The following is an 18,314-nucleotide window of genomic DNA, read 5'->3' on the forward strand; positions in this document are numbered from 1 at the left end:
AGAGCGCAGATTCTGTTTTGTAGGGGAGCATCCATTTCTTAACTACTGCTCAGATTATTATCAGGACATTTCAGGTCATATGTGATATGGATTGAGCACTGAAGAATAACTATTTTAAAGCATTTTCCCTCCTTGCACATTGATTCTCTCTCAATCTCTAGGGTGCCATCAACCAGGAATACCATTTCAGACAGTATCTGAAAAACTGTGTCGTTATCTATGTTACAGCAGCTCCAAAGGAGCCTTTGAGCACTGGGCATGCAGGCTACACACTGCAAAGCTCTACCCCATGTCATCTGCAGCTATCCAAGGACACGGTGGGTAGCAGGCCACTGCAGGAACCTCTTCTCTGGCACTCCTGCAGATGCTGCACTTAGAGCCCCGCTCCAATCCCTTTGGCTACTCTGCACAGCCACTGCTGCTTCAGAGAAATTCCAGCTGCCAGAAACCACTCCGGTCTCCCTGCAGCAAGCGCTCTTCTTGTTCCAGAGTTCATGCTTGAAAGCAGAGACTAAGAACCAGCATCAAATATTTTAGTTAAGATTTCACTTTTCTTTAAAACCAGCCTGTGATGATATTGGAATAATGACAACTTTGAGCTCCAGATGGGGATATTCCAGGCTGTAATTACAATTAAGTATATAGGAACCTCTAAAAATGTATTCTGTAGTGCATCTGTGCTGTAGGCACTGTAAGATATTGTACTGTAGATGACCTAGACAGCCAATCTGCACATCTTAGGCTGCTGCTGTCTTGCTATGTAAGACCGGATGGGCTGTGAACACACACATTGAACTTGCCACTCTAAACAAACCCACAGAACTAACGTGATCCTTGCTAGACATCAGTCTGCTTCTACATTATACTGCTTTCACACACCATTTCATCTCTTACCACACACACACCATTTTATCTGTTACCAAGGTGTATTGCAAGCTGTTTGGGCCATGCTGGGGTGCCTACCTAGCAAAAGAGGGCTCAGAGGTTCTGTTGGAAAAGCATCACCAGATCAGTCAGTGAAATATTGAATCCTTTAAGACACCACAGCATTAGAGAGGAGAGCATGCACGACAGGGCAGGATTTAAGGAGTCTCTTTATATACTCAATGTGCTAAATGTAACAAAGAAATCATTAAACTGAGCTACTTAAAGATCCAACATCTTTAACACAATGCATGTTGATGCTGAAAAGGCACAAATAAAAATAATTTTGAAAAGGTATATGGAAAGCAATTCCAGCTGTCACGGCCTGAACCTCAGTATTCAGTTTCTTCTGCAGCTAAACCTGACAGCTGAAATAGCAAGGAGCTGCTTCAATTAGACTGCATTTAGAAGCCTCCCAACACTCTTGGCACAAAAGAACGTTGGGACAATTGTGAAATAAGTGATGCATTTTGATTTTAGTCGTACCGCATGTTTGACTCTTGCATGTAACTGTGGGCCAGATCCTCAACTGCTGTAAAGGAGCAAAACTTCAGCGACCACAAAGCAGCTTTGCCAGTGTAGTCAAGGCTGATCTGCTGGTGGATTATTCAGGGGCGAGTGAGGATCCCTGCCAAATCCAGTGACTATCATCAAGACTGCTTCAGTAGCGTCAGATGTGTGAGAATCTCACACAGGGACCATGGATGATTGCTTTCAATGGGCTACAACCCTGTGTTACAGGATAAGAGAGTAAAGATGATGGAGAAGGAATACTTTCTGCTGCTTACTCCATGTGAAATAATTTCTGACTCTAAATAAGCCTGCAAAATTTGTAGTCTGAACTAAATTTGCCACTCAGCTTGTTAGCGCCCCCGACACTCAAAGCATAGAGAAGAAACAGAAGTATACACCATTAATTTCCTACTTTATCTTACCCGAAATATAAAGAACTCCAGATGAACTAAACAAAAAACCACTGAATTGCCACTAAAACTAGAAAAGAGAGTTTCAGAGCTGCTTGGAAGCACAGGTGGCAGGCCAGGACCTCAGCTAACCAAGCTTTCACTCGCAGACACAGGCGGAGAATCACGAGCTGCCACCTAACAGATCTATTAGAGTGTGAGTGATGCTCGAGATAAGAAACGCCTTTATAACACACATGCACCCATAGAACAGCTGCCCCCCCATCCCAAACTGATCCTGCATGTAGCAGAAGCACCCTAGACTGAAGAGTGCCACTGAGCCAGTGCAGTGAGAAACATACACCACCACTGCTGTCCACACGTGCATTTTCAAGAGATCGGGCTCTCAGCTGCTCATATATGTGTCACCACATGCCGTGGGGAGCACCAAGAAATGAGGTCAAGCAGAAAGAAGCACTGACTCACGTAGTGCACATGTGGGGCTCAAGAGCAGTTTCGTCTTAAGCATGAAGTAAACTGGTACATGCAGTGAGAGCTGCTGCTGCAAACTTCCAGATGCCTGATCTTTGTTCTGTCTTTTCAAAAACAGGACATATTTTTAGATAACAGTAGTAAACCTCTCAAAGGCTGCAAACATAAAGCTGATATCCTGTATGCAGTAAGCTTAAATGTCAAGTTACATATATATATTTTCACATATAGCTTTTTAGCTTTTAAATAAACCCAGCCTTTAACCTATGAGTGTTGTGTTTTGCAGAGCTTTCATTTCATAGAAAAGATAGAATCTCGGATAGTAAAGTGATAAAGGTTTGATTTGGTTCAAGGTGTAAAACCTGCAAGCAGAATATTCCCCTTTTTCGGCTCTGCATCCTTTAGCATCCCCTTAGCACCAGGTTGTGCAGAAAGACCCTTTGCTTGCAGCAGAAACCATCAATTGCTATTAGTAGCAATAAGAGCTGAACATGAAGTGCATTGTAAATGTTGCAATGGGACCAGACAACTAACAAATGATATCATGAAGTTCTTGTTTACACTACTATTGCAGCAACTCAAACTACACATCAAGTACACAAGACTATGTAAGAGTCCCCGGGGGGGGTTATTTTGGATCTGTCACTTTAGGAACCATCCTAAAACCGAACTTAGTGTATGCTATAAAGTACATGAAAATGGCAGATGTCCGTTGCAAGTGTGAAGGGCTCCGTGCACTACTAAAATTAAGGGGAACAAAACTCCCTGCTATGTGCAAAGCTAAAACTATCCCATCTAACCTAATAGTTCATTAGCAACAAATAATATTAAATATGCAATCTCTCTTAGCTCTGTTTCCTGTACAGCTATGCATTTTGGACTCACTCACCCAAATCCAATTCTCATGTCCATACATAAGAGAAGGCTCACAAGAATTTACATCAGAGTAAGTTATCACTCATGAGCTATGCGGCAGAATTATCTCTTTCTGAATTTCTTCTCCTCACTAACATTTTGGTAAAAAAAAAAAAACCAAAAACACCCGCCTTTTAGCTTTAAAACTACAACTACTACACAAAGAAAACAAAAAGTATGTTTATACTTGCGGGTTTTCTTTGCCTGTGTCTCCTGATTTTATTTTACAGCCATCTCAAACCTGCTGATCTAATTGAAAACAAGATCAGGCCCAGAGAGGCATGGACAACCCATTTGAGGGAACAGCTCCATTTAAAAGGAGACACACGCACACACACAAAAAAAGATATAAAATGAAAAGGAAAAATATGACAAGATAACAAAGCATAATAAATGTCAAGGTTCTTTTCAAGTATAAGGGATAAAGACATCAGGCACTGGTTATAATTTGAAGAGCATAACATTTTTGATCCTTTAATGCGAGTGCAGATTAGGAACAAAGCAGGTGAAAGTGACTACTGTGAATTTGGACAGGAAAGATCATCCTTTGTTTAAATCTTTTTAGAAAGGAGGACTCTTCAAACAAGAAAAAAGGAAAAAAGTCAGAAGTCCTGACTGACCAGAAGAGACTCGGTAAGCTGATTCCTTTTTACTTCCTCTGATGCACAGGACTGGCGAAGACAGCAAGAAGGGGGATGTCCTTCCAAGGACTTAAAAGATACGTCAAACCTACTGCCTGCAAATCCCAGAACACAACCTGCAGAAGTATTAGTAAGCAGCAGAGTGTAAATCCAGAGACACAGAATAACAAAGGTATTAACAGTAAAACCACCGGTTCATCTGTCAAGCACAGCACCGTGCTGTCTAGAGGATGAGCTGCACCCACACGCACTCTGTACAAGTCGAAGGAAGATAAATTGTGCTCCTGGTGGTAGGGTCCAACAAAAGGCATGCGAAACACGATGTGTTTGAACAAGGCCAGGAAGCAAAGAATCGTTTGCCTCATTTGGCTATGACAATCCTATTTCTCAGACCCTCATAGGTGAACGAAGCACACACATTGTTTTCTGTAGTGGGGTCCAAATATCTGAGGTTTGGGGGGAAAATACCTTTCCTAATGAACACTACTTACCCCACGACATAGCCTGAACAGACCACAAGAAGCATGACTCTCCCCATTATACAGATGAAGAATCGAGCACAAGTGTATTAGGCTGAACAGTGCAGACATACCCGTAAAATAAAGAGGTGGCTTGAGGTCACCCACATGAATTCTGCTTTCTTATCATTAACCACAGCATGAGACCTCAGCACCCTAAAGGTTCACACAAAGCATTTGAGGGGAAAAAGATGAAAGCAGCTGAATATCAGGTTCCCAGTGCTGAGGAAGCTGCTGTCAGATTTATGTTGAAGCAGATTAACAGCAAGGCCACGTGCTGAGGAGCAAAACAGCTTCACTGTACGCCCACTCTCCCTGCAAAACTTCCAGCAACTGACAGCTAGCACCTGACAGCTCTGTGAAATCCGCACTGCCTCCACACAAATGGAAGACTCCATCTGAACATATCAGATGCGATATCAAAGCCTGCATCCAACTCAGCCTGCGCGGACTGCCTCTAGATTGAAACACTACTTTATAATGCCATAATAAAGCAGATCCTGCTGTGAACACATGATTTCCACAAGACATTAGAGTGGGACTAAAGGCTCTATATTCAGCTCCCTACTCCACTACACAGTCCTTTGGGTGACCCTGGACAAGTAACTTGATCTTCATAAGAAAGAGGGCTAATATCTTTGCTAAGGTAATAGAAATTTGAGTTTGCTGAACACTTAAAGGATGACATTTACAATTCCAGCCCTGAAATCCCAGGGAAATTTAAATTCCGTTAGGCTGAAAAACTGAAAGCAAATAAAACTAAGCCACTTGAAAAATAAACCCATCAAACCCTGGCCTTCAGGCACTCTGCTAACAAGCTTACAAAGGATTTGTCTAGAGGCAGCCCTCCTATATTAGCAGCCAATCTATTGACGGGCATCTGGCATGAGGTTTATTCTGCTAACATAGACAATAGGAATGTTGAGAGGTACGCATAGAGCAGACTACCAGCGCCTTCATAACACAGGCTGGTGTCTTATTCTAATATAGGATGCACCGAGAGAGCAAAGAACACTGCCAGAAAAGTTTCACTACCACAAAGATCGGCCCCAGGCTGGTTGGGGCACTTCTAGAGCATGTTACCAGCTTCACTGTCAACACACACAGCAAACTTGGATAAGACCAGAAAGAGAAAAAGAAGGGGGGGTGGGAAATTCACAGGGGGGAGACCAACTGTCAAAAAGAAAGTGTTTATTTTGATAATTAAAGAGCAAAGTGAATGGCACCTGCTCTCAGCTGAGGAACTGCTGCTACCTTCAGGGCCCACTATTCCCATTTAGGACCAAACAAAGAATCTCTCCCCCCAGTTTTAACGACGGAAGACTGGAGACTGTTTTGGCTAAAACAAGTCTTATGGTACGTATTTCCCAGGAGGCCAGACAGGCAACATTGTCAAAAGGAATGCAACGTATTGCATCAGGCTCTCCCTTCCATTCGTGGGAATCATCTCAGCTACCTAAAGTGGCTATAGCTTTCCGTCTTCATTCCTGATCTCTAATAGACCAAAGAAAACTGGTGTGCTTGTTCAGCAGGGAAGAGAGACAATGGAGAAAGCAGCAGACTAGAAGTGGCAAACACCAAATCTCAGGGAACCCTCCAGTAGAAATGCCCAACAGATTACAAAACAAAGCCTCAAAAGAGCATCTCTGATAAATGGACAAATGCTCAGGGCTGCCCTTGAATTGCAAACAGCAAACCTTTCAGAAGGGTATTGACTCACACCTTGAAGAGCAGTGACAAAGTCCAGAATATCACAAATGTTTTTAAACTCTACCTAAAGAAGCTGCTGTGATCACATTAGCTTTCTGCATCACTAGCAAAAGAACTTCAGTTACAGCCCTCAAGCCCCTTGTTGAAATCACAGAATTTGGAGAGAGATCTCCCAACATTTCAATCTCAGAGTGAACAGGGAAGAACACTATGTAAGAATTTTTCCGAAGATTTCCAGCTTTTAACCAAATCAAAAAGCTCAGTATGCTTTAGAACCAAGTTCTAGATACATACATCCTACAATACTGATTGGGATCGGATCTAGAGAGATTCTAAACTGAACAGCATTTGATGATAAGGCAAAGACGGCGTCTGGCCACAAACTGACCCTGCCTACCTGAACATCACAATTTTTTTCCTTCCCTGTGAAAGAATAATTACAGAAGGCTGGGTTTGGTTGGGATTTTTTTCCCTTCTAATGACTAAACTGCCTCTTAAAATACTGAGATGTTGATTCTTATTTTTCATGGAAAATTGAAGAAAGGACAAAGATATTGAGAGCTAAACCTCTGTTCCCGCAATGTACCCATAAGGTTGGAAAAACTATGCTAGCCAAAACTGCAGTTCCCCACCTCCCACTGGCCTGAGGTTGCAGCCCTTAGCAGCTGGAGAAGTAAAAGTGCTGAGTATTACTCACCGCCATGACGAGCTCAAAAGGATATTTGTAGACTCGAACTGGGGACTGGTATTTCTGCACCATTTTTACTATGCACCTGTAACAAAGAAATTGGAACATTTTAGATCCCTTACACCAAACATTGCAATACATTCTAGCAATTTTCACAAACAGACCTTACTAGAAGCCTTAACTCGTTCTCAAGAATCGAGAAGAGGAGACATATTAGGTAGAATATCTCGCCCGGCATTGCTCGGCAAGTCAGTGGCAGAGACAGAACAAAAGGCAGCTCTCTGCAGTCCCAGCCCAGTGCTGTGTCCAGCACATGATAGCGTCCTTTGCTGCTTCCCAACACTACTGCACTAAATTCAACTTAGAACTCCAACAAAACTCACGATAGTTAAAGCACAAGAGAGATGTAAAACCAGAATCAACTGTAATCTGGAGAAGGAGCTTTGCAAAACTTAAATGGCAATTCTTCCCCCCATCCCCCTTTTCTGCATTACATTACGCAAAATCCACCTTGTTGAAAGTTTCCACGGCTTCCTATATCTCGGTGTTTTAAATGCTTTTGTGCACAAAGTAGCATTCAGCTTTTTTAACCCACTAAAAGAAAGGAAAAGGAAACAGCATGCTTAAAGAACATGCCTGACGCTAAGCTAGCAATCACATCCCACTGACTGGATGCCCACTGCTTCCAGCTGAACTAAGGAAATAACTGCATGCAATGGAAACAATTCAGTTCTCAGCATTTCGTTTCTCCTAGCCACCTCTCACTGTTCTCATCAGGATTCCTCCCTCAGATTCTCTTGCTGGGGTTTTAACCCTCAAATATGCATCAATAACCAGCATCCCAAGGAAGTACATAAACCATTAAAAAAGGTTATTAGGCTGCTTTCTGCAATCCCTTTAGGTTCTTTTATATTGCTCCTTTTAATACCAACTATGAACATCAGAAACACAAAAGACTGGACAGCTGGTTTGAGACACTATGCTCATTCCACCCCACTCAAATTCCACTGCTGAGCAGACACAGCCCTCGGCAACGTGACGCAGTGTAGCACTGAACTCAACAGTCAGAGCATTAAGACAACTTATCCCTGACATTTTAAGCCCCAAAATTGTGGTGAAACATGAATTAAAAGGCAAACGGCAATAGATTCTCCCTCAGAAAGACTGCTGCAAAATGCCATTACACAGTAAAATCTAAGCAAGTGAGAGGGGGAAAAAAGACTTTAAAAAGTTTGGGTACCTGAGAACAGGGAATGTTTGCAGAAGAAGGGTCTTGCAATCAGACAGGTACTCTGCAGAGGATCACGTTACCCGAGGAGCAACGTTCAGGACCTGCTGGATCTCGAGCAGTCTTACTGGTACTAAAAGCCAGTCCACGCAGAACAAGTACATGCAGAGAGAATGCACCAGCAGAGCATCCAACTCAAACTGAAGTGAGCAAAACAGGGACAAGCAAACACCCAGGAAGCCCAGGCTGCTATCACATATCAGATACCCGAGCCAAGAGGCACGGGGCACCTTGTAACGCAACGCTGTAATATGATTACGCAAGCATGATACCTAGGCTGTGCGGGAACCTTCCAAGGAAGTGCAAATATAGCAAGAGAAGCCTTGTCAAACGTATTTAGCTGTGATCTTGCTCCCTGTTCTGACCTCACCTGCTAAACCTCCTGCACCTCTGTGGGAGGGGGGTCGTGAACCTTCACAGGAAGAAGTCTCAGGACAGACCAGTCAGCCTAGAATCACTCACAGCCCAGAAACAAAGTCACCAGTAACAGAACAGGATGGCACACGCTGTAGTTCAACAGCCTTAATCATGCTGCTTGGACAGATCTGTAGCTCCCGAGCAGCTGCAATACCCGATTGCCACAGGTTTACTGCCCCGTACTTATCTAGTTGAGGTAAGTTTGAGAAAAAGAGCCAGTAACTATTATACCCATGGGAAGCTGTGGAAGACAGACAGCTGATAACTCACACCTGCCCTAGAAACCTTTCATACCTTGGGGAAGGCACAGCAGCAGAGCTTCTACACCCTCTCCTCAAAACGGAGCTGTGAGACAGTCATTCTGCTTCTCAAAACAAGAGGGACTCCAGCTATAACTCCTGGAAAAAAAAAATCAGAACAGGCAGTGAAAGGTAGCTACTCAGTGCACACAGATACAGATGGATAGTTAGCACTGATAATGACATAAGATTTTCAGGTGTTACTGCCAGACAGCTGGGCCATATTAGCTGAAGACATGCATCCTCATAGGGCTTTAGAACCAAAAAGACAGACATGTTTTTAAAGTTCTCTCATGTAGTCCACTCGAATTATTAACAGGTATGTTCAACCACCTTGTAAAGAAAAACTACAGAATACGTCTGCTCCTTAAACACCCATCATATCACTTCAACCTCCACAGTGGCCCAGGCCACCTGCTCCACTTTGTATTCACATCTGGCTAAAAACACACATTAGGAAACACAGCTCAGCTGAAGAGCTGTGACTCACTAAACCACAGCTTGACCACTTAGAAACCCCAATCCACAGCTAGAGGCACACCTGTAGCCATTCATTGGGTAACACCAGGGAGAAGCATGATTTCAGCTGGCCAAGCCCAGCACAGTTTAAAAATTCAGAGACACTAGAGCCGCCAATATGTATTGGGTTTGCATGGCAAGGTTTTGGTAGCAGGGGGAGCTACAGGGGTGACTTCTGCAAGAAGCTGCTAGAAGCTTCCCCCATGTCCAATAAAGCCAATGTCAGCTGGCTCCAAGATGGTACCACTGCTGGCCAAGGCCAAGCCCATCAGCACCTCTGTGATAACATATTTAAGAAGGGAAAAAAACAAGTTAGGGGGAGCTTTTGCAGCCAGAGAGAGGAGTGAGAAGATATAAGAAGCTCTGCAGACACCCAGGTCAGTGCAGAAGGAGGGGCAGGAGGTGCTCCAGGAGTCACAGCAGAGATTCCCCTGCAGCCCATGTTGAAGCAGGCTGTCCCCCTGCAGCCCATGGAGGAAGGATGAGGGGGTGTAGAGGTTCCACCTGCAGCCCATGGAGGACCCCATGCCAGAGCAGATGGAGACACCTGAAGCTGTGGCCCCATGGGAAGCCTGTGCTGGAGCAGGCTCCTGGCAAGACCTGTGGCCCCATGGAGAGAGAAGCCCACGCCAGAGCAGGTTTGCTGGCAGGACTTGTGACCCTGTGGGGGACCCACGCTGGAGCAGTTTGCTCCTGAAGGTCTGCACCCCATGGGAGGGACCCACACTGGAGCAGTTTGTGAAGGACTGCAGCCCATGGGAAGGGCCCATGCTGGACAAGTTCATGAAGGACTGTCTCCCATGGGAGGGCCCCCAGGCTGGAGCAGGGCCAGAGTGTGAGGAGTCCTCCCCCTGAGGAGGAAGGAGCAGCAGAGACACCATGTGAGGAACTGACCACAACCCCCATTCCCTGTCCCCCTGTGCCGCTGAGGGGGGGGAAGAGGTTGAAAACAGGGAGATGGGAGGGGTGGGGGGAGGTGTTTGGAGATTTAATTTTACTTCTCATTGCTCTACTCTGTTTTGCTTGGTAATAAATTAGATTAATTTTCTCTAAGTTCAGTCTGTTTTACCTGTGATGGTAATTGGTGACTGATCTCTCCCTGCCCTTATCTCGACCCACAAGTTTTTTTGTTATAACTTTTCTCCCCTGTCTAGTTAAGGAGGTCAGTGATAGAGCAGCTCTGGGGGGCACCTGGCCTCCAGCCAAGGTCAACCCACCACACAACATATTTATAGAAGCAACATATCTAGCTAATAATCTCTTTAACCATCCCAATTAGATATTAAAAGTGTTTCAGTTATTGCACACCTGAACACAGAAAAAAGCAGCAGCCACCACACACCACAAAGCATCCTGTGACACACCGACAGCAGTGCCAACAGCACGGAGACTCAATGGCCTGCAGCTCCCTGCAGAGTCCAGCTGGCCTGCGTGCCCCCTTTTGCTACCACCCATACAGCAAATCCACAGATGAACTAAACCCTAGCAGGCAGAGAATTAATTATAAGCTTGAGATACACCAGCTGGCACCGTACCAGGGAAAGGAGGGCACGGAAGGGGACACGAAACAGAAGGATGCGAACCCCTTATCGCACATGCATTTCCCTGCTGTCACTTTGGTAGCATTTCAGAAAAAAAGGCAAGTTCTTAACAAGAAGTGGTGTACACACAGCACGCAAAGCTACCACTACATATCAGCTGAGCTTGAAGACTGTGAGGGCTCCCGTGAGGGATACACATCACTACACACACAGCAAAGGGAACAGAGGCAGTGATATTAACTACGCATTTCCATTCTATTTGGAATCATCCACTACATACCTGAGGGATTTTCCATATGCTTAGCTTTTATCCTGTTATTTGTAGGAGAGGCTTACTTGACAGAATACAGCCAGATGGTTGGAAATCAGAAATTGGGTATGTATATTTAATATACACAAAACCCTGAATCAAAGCCCCCAGCCCCTGCTTCTCATCCAGGCCAATATGAACTCATTCAGCTCTTTCCACATTAGAGCTGCCCATTGGATGGTGAAACTCAGCAGCAAGTGACTTTATTAACTTCTCCCACCTGTGGTGGCTTCTCTTCAGCTGGAAGAGACCAACCAAGCAATTTTTTTTTGCTTTGTTTTTGACAAAAAACTGCTGAAGATAGCAGAATTCCAGACTTCCTCATACACTGTTACAACATGCGAAAGCCAGCTGCGGCACCCAGCTAAGCTGATATTTCCAGTTAGAAAAAGGGGAGCTCTGTGGAGCTGTATAGTCTTTCCTCCCCACTTCTAGAGTAAGGTGGAGAGAAAGGTGCACAACATTTTTTCTGCCTGAAACGCCTTTCCCTTAGGTAGATGTTGACACAGTAGCTGATGTTTTACATGCATTATAAGATGGTACCAAGCCGTAGGATATTAGAGCTCTTTCACACAAGAACTTGAGAACAAGTCTTTCGTAGCTTGATATAAGGAAGCCTCAAAGGGGAATGGTGCCACACAAGCCTTTATTACCTTTTAGAAGCAGACATCTTCTCAGGCAGGACTTCATTGTACCCCCTGAGAAACACCTATGGTGCAAGGGTGAAGCAGCACGGAGGGCTGCAAGCCCACACACTGCTGTGGAGCCTGGCCACCATTCCTCACACCTTGCAGAGATGCCTGGAGTCCTGTTGCAGATTATAGCCAAAGACGAGCAACACAAACATTCAAACAACAACAGTCACACATTCTTTAGAACACAATAAGGAACAGTTTCTTTGGCTGAGAGGGGAAGAAGAAAAAGGAACAGCATACAGCATTCTGCTCTCCAAAACTAGCAGCTTCTTCCATGCATGTATCAAAATAAGCTTCATGCCTAATACTTCCACACCTTCATCTCATAAGTTGATTTTCTCACAAAAAAATCACCACTGACCTTTTATGCACAGCCACATATTAAATCCTTGATATTTGCCAACCCACAGCAGTAGATAAGCTTTCTTGAAGGAAAGCTCCTCATTCCTCACCCTGCTATTCCATAGGAAGTCATACTGTGACATTTTATCCATCAACACAATAGTCAGTAGTTCAATGCTCAAGTTCAATTTAAGAACAGAGACATGCTTCAACTTAACATGTAAAACAAGAGTAGGGCCGGTCACCCGGTCCCTTGACAGTGCAACAAAGCACCAGCACAAAACTGTTTCAGCTTGCCCTGAGTAAAGTTCGCAGTCAGAGTTTCTCTGCACACAGGTATGCTGTACACAGGGACACTCGTTAGTACAATCAGACAAGCGATGCCATCAACACAACCCCGTTCTCACTGCCCACTAGCTGATTTTACTACTTGGAGGAGTTAAGCCAAGTGACCCAGAGAACAGCACATGCTTGGTTTAACCCTGCCCTAAAGCCAGTGGGGTTTTATATAGAAGCTGACCCAAATACATCAATACATTTAGTAGCAACTTACCAGGGTCAGCCTTTGAGTTTACAAATACTTCAGGGCCAGTTTTTCAGGCCTTTTTTTTTTAAAAAAAAACTTTAAGGCCCACAGGGAGCTCAGCGATACCAGCAGCGAGGCTGGTGCTGGCACACAAAAGGAGCTGGGGTTCCCCCGCACCAGGGGTGAGCCCGCTCCGAAGCAAACTGCCACCAGCCTTCAGCAAGAGGAGATCCAACGTTTATCCAACTGCCTCTAACTAGGACAGAAATCAGCAAACTTTAAAATCAGCGTGGATTTGGGTTTTTTTTTTAAGCAAACCTGAAGCGATCCTCAGCCAGGCTGCCGGCTTGAGCCTGCCGCTCACCGCCACTCGGGTCCTCACCCGCTCCCTCCCCAGTCCCCGCAGGATTACCATTAAAATTTCCCTCTCAGCTTCCTTTAGCTGCACGGATAACGGCTCCCGGCACCCCCACACGCCGGTTCCCCCACACTCCCCCCCTCCCGGCTCCGCCGCCGTACGAAGGGCCCGGGCACACAGCGAGGCACAGCGGCCGCCCCTCAGCCCCCCGCGGCGGGAAAAGCCTCGCGCCCGCCCCCTCCCTCACACGGCCGCCCCCAGGGACCCCCGGAGTAAGGGGGAAGCCCGGCGCTGGCACCTCCCTCCTCCACATCTCCTCACCGCGGGCACGGCGGAGCTCGGCCGGGCCCATAACCGAGCGCGGCAGCCCCGACCCCGATCGCGTTACGCTACGCCGCGCCGCCGGTTCCACACGCTGCTTCAACCGCCCCGCGCGCCGGCCCCGCCCCTCCGGCGGCCCCGCCCTACCCCGCCCCGCGCGGCGCCGCAGAGCGCTGTCCATTGTGCTGCGGTGGTGGGCGGGGAGAGAACCGGGCAGCGGCCCCGCCCCCCCGCGCACGTGCGCCGCCATGTCGCCGCGCCGGCTTGAGGCGCGACCGGTTCTCCGGTGGCCTCGGCAAAGCGGGCCTGGGCGGGAGCGCCCCGCGGGATTTTACCACAGGGTTTACCACAGGGTTTCCCGCTGCCTGTCAGGTACGCTGCTGCTGCAGGCCTGGCACAACAGGCCGAACCGTGGTAACTCACAAGCCATAGAGGGATTTAACTTAAAGACTGTTATCTGCCTTAAAAGAGGGGGGCTGGTGGTGGCATCTTTCGTCTGGGAGCAGGGGCTGGACTCTGGTAGACAGCGAGAGAGACAGTAAAGCACTGCTAGGACTGTTTCGGCGGCTAGGCGAGCCCACAGCCCCGGTGTGAGTGGGGCTGGGAAAGCACCGCTGAGGAAGGTTTCAGGCCAGAAACACCTTTCCTGAGCTCACGCCGGCCTGCAGGCTGAGCTTCCTGCACTGGCACCTGCCCCCGAGGAGGAGAACCCGCTCAGGGGCTGGGCTGGAGGAGGCAGAGCCACGGCTCCCAAACAAACCCAGCCCCACGTGTCACGGGTGGGTCAGGCCTCCCCCAGCTGAGATGCCCACTCACCGCAGTCCTTAAACTCCACCATTGCGTTGTATAGCGGTTACATTTATTATGTGACCCATTACACAAGTACACACTCATACTTTGAGCGAGTATTCCCATAACTGATTTCTCCCGACAAGGTAAAAGGCGACGGTCCAGCTAAGAGGTGTTGAGGAGGACGCCGGGGTGCGTTCTTACCTCTCGGCCTTTTTTTCTCTAATCGTGTTTGAAAATCTGTACATTGTTTCACGAACCCTGGGGAGATTGCACTTGCCCTGTGCTTCGGAGCACACGGTGAGAGTGGACCCTGTTTGTCAAGCCGTGAGCTGGGGAAAGAGGCCGTAGCAGATAGTTGTCACCATCCGGTGAGGTTCCTTGAGGACACGGCTCTGCTGGAGGAAGAAACCCCCGTGCTGTGGGTGCTTCGGGGTGGCAGAGCGAGCTGCCAAGCAGGCACACGGTCCTGAGGCAGGAGGAGCATGTGGCACCAAGAAGTGGTGGAGGAGAAGGATGTGGGAGACCAGCCTGGGAATGTTTTGCACCTTCAAAACCTCCCTAGGGACCAGCTGCCACTGTGTGTGTTATTGAAAAACATCACGCTCACATTTACTCCTGGCTTTTTCTTTTTCTGCCTCCTTAGGGCATCTCCTTATCTGGGTGGGCATTTCAGGAAGCTGTGGTCCTATTTCTGATCAGCAATATTTCCTGAAACGTTCTGCTATCTCAGACCGAAGCGACCAGCCTGATGTTGCTCTGTAAACAACGAACCCACAGAGCCATCCACAGCCTGCGGAGTCCGAGCAGGCAGGTTTTCCTAGAGGCCTTCACCAAACAGCTGGGCATCAAAACCCACAGTTCTCCAAGGCCTGCAACATCTGCATTCACTTCATCAATAAATGCTGTCTTTTCCCATTCAGAATGCAACTTTTTTTTTTTCTCCAGAGAAATGGTATTTCTCTCCCATTCCGCAATCACTGTTCAATGTCCTCAAACAGAAAAAAAAAAAAAAACTATTTCCACCCTCTTGCTACAAAGCTTACACCAGCCCATTACTACTTCGTGACCTAATCGTGGTAGTTTTCCTTGTGTTCTAGTCATAAAAGGTGGCCAAGATTTTGACGTAACATCCCATCCTTTTCTCTGCTGGGCAGCCCTGGCTATAATTCCCATTTTCCAACATATATCTTCTCCTGCTGCCAAAAGTCACCTTGGCACTTCCCAGTGTCAGTAGGTGACCTGTTCCCCTGACACAGAGCCAACTCTCCTCTGGCGTTGCCAAGGGCTGTGAAGTCTCTTGCTATCCTTCCACCGACCAGGACTGGGTGCTCGCCTCAAGGACTGGCATTCAGCCCTCGCTATTTCTCGTGGGAGCTGCTCAACAAGAAGTTCTCATCTCACAGCAGCCCAAACCAGGAACTCCTGCCTGTCTCTGCAGTTGAAAAGGAGAACGTCTGCCAGGAAGGACATCTGGTCTGGAGATACCATTCCGCCTCCACTTTCCCCACTACCAAGGGCTTTTCACTGCGAACTCTCTCTTCCTCTCAACTTTCATGCCTCATCTGTGGGTGTAAATTTGAAAAACTCAACAGAAATTCAAGCGAGCTGGTGCATCACATGAAAAAAAACCCCAAACTTGTAGGAATTGTTCATGGTATTGTTATTGCTATTTACCTTATTGTGAAAGCAGCTGACCTCTGAAGAAGCTGCAAAGGAGGTTTGTGGCAATGCTGTAGTCACCGAGGTCAGAAAATTCTGTGGTCTGTCTTGGAGAGCCAGCTGAGCCCTTTCTGCATTGTCACACTAAGGTGCTTTCCAGCCCTCTTTCACACGTGTTCAACAACCCTTAGAAAATCAGCATTGTTTAAACATTAAAGAGGGTCTTTAAAAATTCAGCAGCAAAGTTCACCTGCTTTTTTAGAGCCATATTTAAAGCGTCCTGGAAGTGTATTTCCACTCTTTAGAACTGGGCTTCAGTCCAGCCCATGTCACTGAGTGGAGCTGGGAGAAAGAAGAGGCTCTGCAGCCTCCAGCACTGGGAACAGACCTGCCGGTCTTCTCCACAGCGGTGTTTGGGGCTAGCTTTCACCTCTGCTACCTCTACGTCTCTGCAAAGAAACCTTTTAGCACGTACCCGAGCTCTGTTTTGCGAAAGCTAAGCAAAAGTTGGGTCTGTTGTTTTGAGAACCAGCAAAAGTCAAAATACGGAGGCTTTTTTTCATGGAAAACGCAGATCAGCAGTACATCACGCCACACCATTCGCCAGATCCATTTGTGCCCCATATCCTATGGGTGCCAAAGGTTTTGCCTTCCCCATGCCACTCAGAGAAGCCGATACTTTCGGTCCCATTTTTTCTGGTGCAAAACTGAGATGAAATGTGCTGCCCAAGGTCACACAGTGAGATGGCAGAGATCACTGGCAGAGAAGAAACTGGAGATCTAATGAGCTCTAGTCCAGCACGTTTACAGCAGATTCAGTTACCTTCCCCATCAGGCCGCAGATAAACACCCTGCTAATGGCTCTCTGCTACATTCACCTTTCAAGATAATGCCTAGGTGGCTACCTGCCCAACCTTCCCTTTTACTGCAGCTGTTAAAATAGTTGGATAGAAGTATCTTGGTTTGGTTTATGTCATTAGGGAAAGGTCTCCCAGCGTCTGACCCATCAACAGTCAAGGACTGAATTTCCGCTTTGCATGAGAAAAATACAAAATAAAGCCATCGCAACAGTGATATTTAACCCCCAAAGCTTCCAGGTCAACAGCTGTCCATGCTGATGCTCTTTAAATGCATCTTTGTGAGTTTATACACCTGCAGTGTGTTGAATGTGGTCTGTTATGTCCATTTAGAGGGACTGTGTGCATTTTCTCCAGTGGCTCATAAAATACGTGCTGTTTTCCATCTTACCCACTCAGGAAGATCTGATACCAGGCAGGACTCATTTTTGTCAGAAATACTCCACCTTCTCCTCCTCATTTCTGTTTGGTCGTACTGGGACCCCCTGGGACAGATACAGCACGTTGCGACAGCACCGCGTCTCCACAACCTTACAAGCAAGCTATAATATTTGCAAATGAAGATAGAATTCAGCTTTTTTGCAAGGGTGCTAGGCAGGCCCCATGTAAATAAAATGGATTCTACTTAAATGACATATTCTGTGACTTCTCTTTCCGTACTGTTTGTTCCTTCATGCGTTTCCCTTTTTGCCTCTTGGTAGGAGACGTCGACTTGCTGAGTTCTGCCGAATTCCACTTGCCTGGAAGTAAAACATGACACAGGTTTGTTATTCTGGGTCACTGAAATCAACATCACCTCCAGGAGCACAACTCTCGTCGTATCTTAGCTTTCAACATTGCTCTGGAAAGGTAGCAGCTAGTAACAACACTATTAATAGAGAACAGAAAGTTTTCTGTGCTTGAAGCAAAGGCAAAAGGAACGTGATAAATCCAAAGAAAATAATGGAAACCAGCTAAGAAGTATGACTGCTTTGGAAAGCACACAATGACTTGAGCCTTGCTTGGATCTCCAGTGGCTGAGAGGAATGAACCTGGAGGATTTCTTTTCCAAAGAGGTTGCCAGTAAGGTGAGAGCACAGAACTGTCCGGGCTTTTTAAAAGGTTAATATCTCCACAGCTCTTTCGCTAGCAGACAGCTCAGGATACACAAAATACAGCAGCCCTGGGTCAGCATCTCACTGTTTCCACCCTTTGCTGTGTGTTGGCATCAACTGCCCAGTGCTTGTGCTTTGTCAGGCTTGTCTCATCGGAGCCCTCGCCCACTGTGATACTTTTATACAAAATCTTCTTTCTTGGGACATTAAAATACAAGTCACTTGACTATGGAAGCAGCATCAAGTATATTCTCTTTCAGCCCACATAACTGATCCCTGCTGGGACAGGACTGGGCTGTGCCCTTCCAGCACTCAGTGGGGTAGAGTTCAATGCTTGTGGTTTGAGAAAATTCCACGATTCTCAGTGTTGGTAGCAAAACTACTGACTTCCACAAGATTCAAGTTTGGCCTAAATAGTTCTGTTTTCCCCATAACTTGTCCATTTTCTACTAGGTTTCTCAAGTGCCGTTGGGTATGTGTGATGATACAATACAGCTGAAGACCTG

The 18,314-nt window shown here is 46.6% G+C and overlaps 1 protein-coding gene across 7 annotated transcripts in view; it reads right to left on the reverse strand.

Moving 5' to 3' along the window:
* The window catches only part of SEC14L5 (SEC14 like lipid binding 5), a 41,616-nt gene extending 28,076 nt beyond the window's left edge, over positions 1 to 13,540 (reverse strand). For 2 of the 7 annotated variants that reach the window (XM_054842966.1, XM_054842960.1), the window contains exons 1-3: positions 13,407 to 13,540; positions 8,790 to 8,893; positions 6,800 to 6,875 (exon numbers count right to left, since the gene is read on the reverse strand). In XM_054842966.1, coding sequence (XP_054698941.1) covers positions 6,800 to 6,862 — 63 coding nt within the window. In that variant the 5' untranslated portion in view covers positions 6,863 to 6,875; positions 8,790 to 8,893; positions 13,407 to 13,540. Of the gene's footprint in view, positions 1 to 6,799; positions 6,876 to 8,030; positions 8,219 to 8,789; positions 8,894 to 11,134; positions 12,697 to 12,754; positions 12,984 to 13,406 lie in introns of those variants that run through there. The other 5 variants (XM_054842965.1, XM_054842963.1, XM_054842962.1 and 2 more) reach the window with 5 other exon arrangements.
* Between the last annotated feature and the right edge of the window lie 4,774 nt (positions 13,541 to 18,314).

The sequence above is a fragment of the Grus americana genome, chromosome 15 (genome assembly GCF_028858705.1).
Source record: "Grus americana isolate bGruAme1 chromosome 15, bGruAme1.mat, whole genome shotgun sequence".
In the NCBI taxonomy this organism is placed as follows: domain Eukaryota; kingdom Metazoa; phylum Chordata; class Aves; order Gruiformes; family Gruidae; genus Grus; species Grus americana.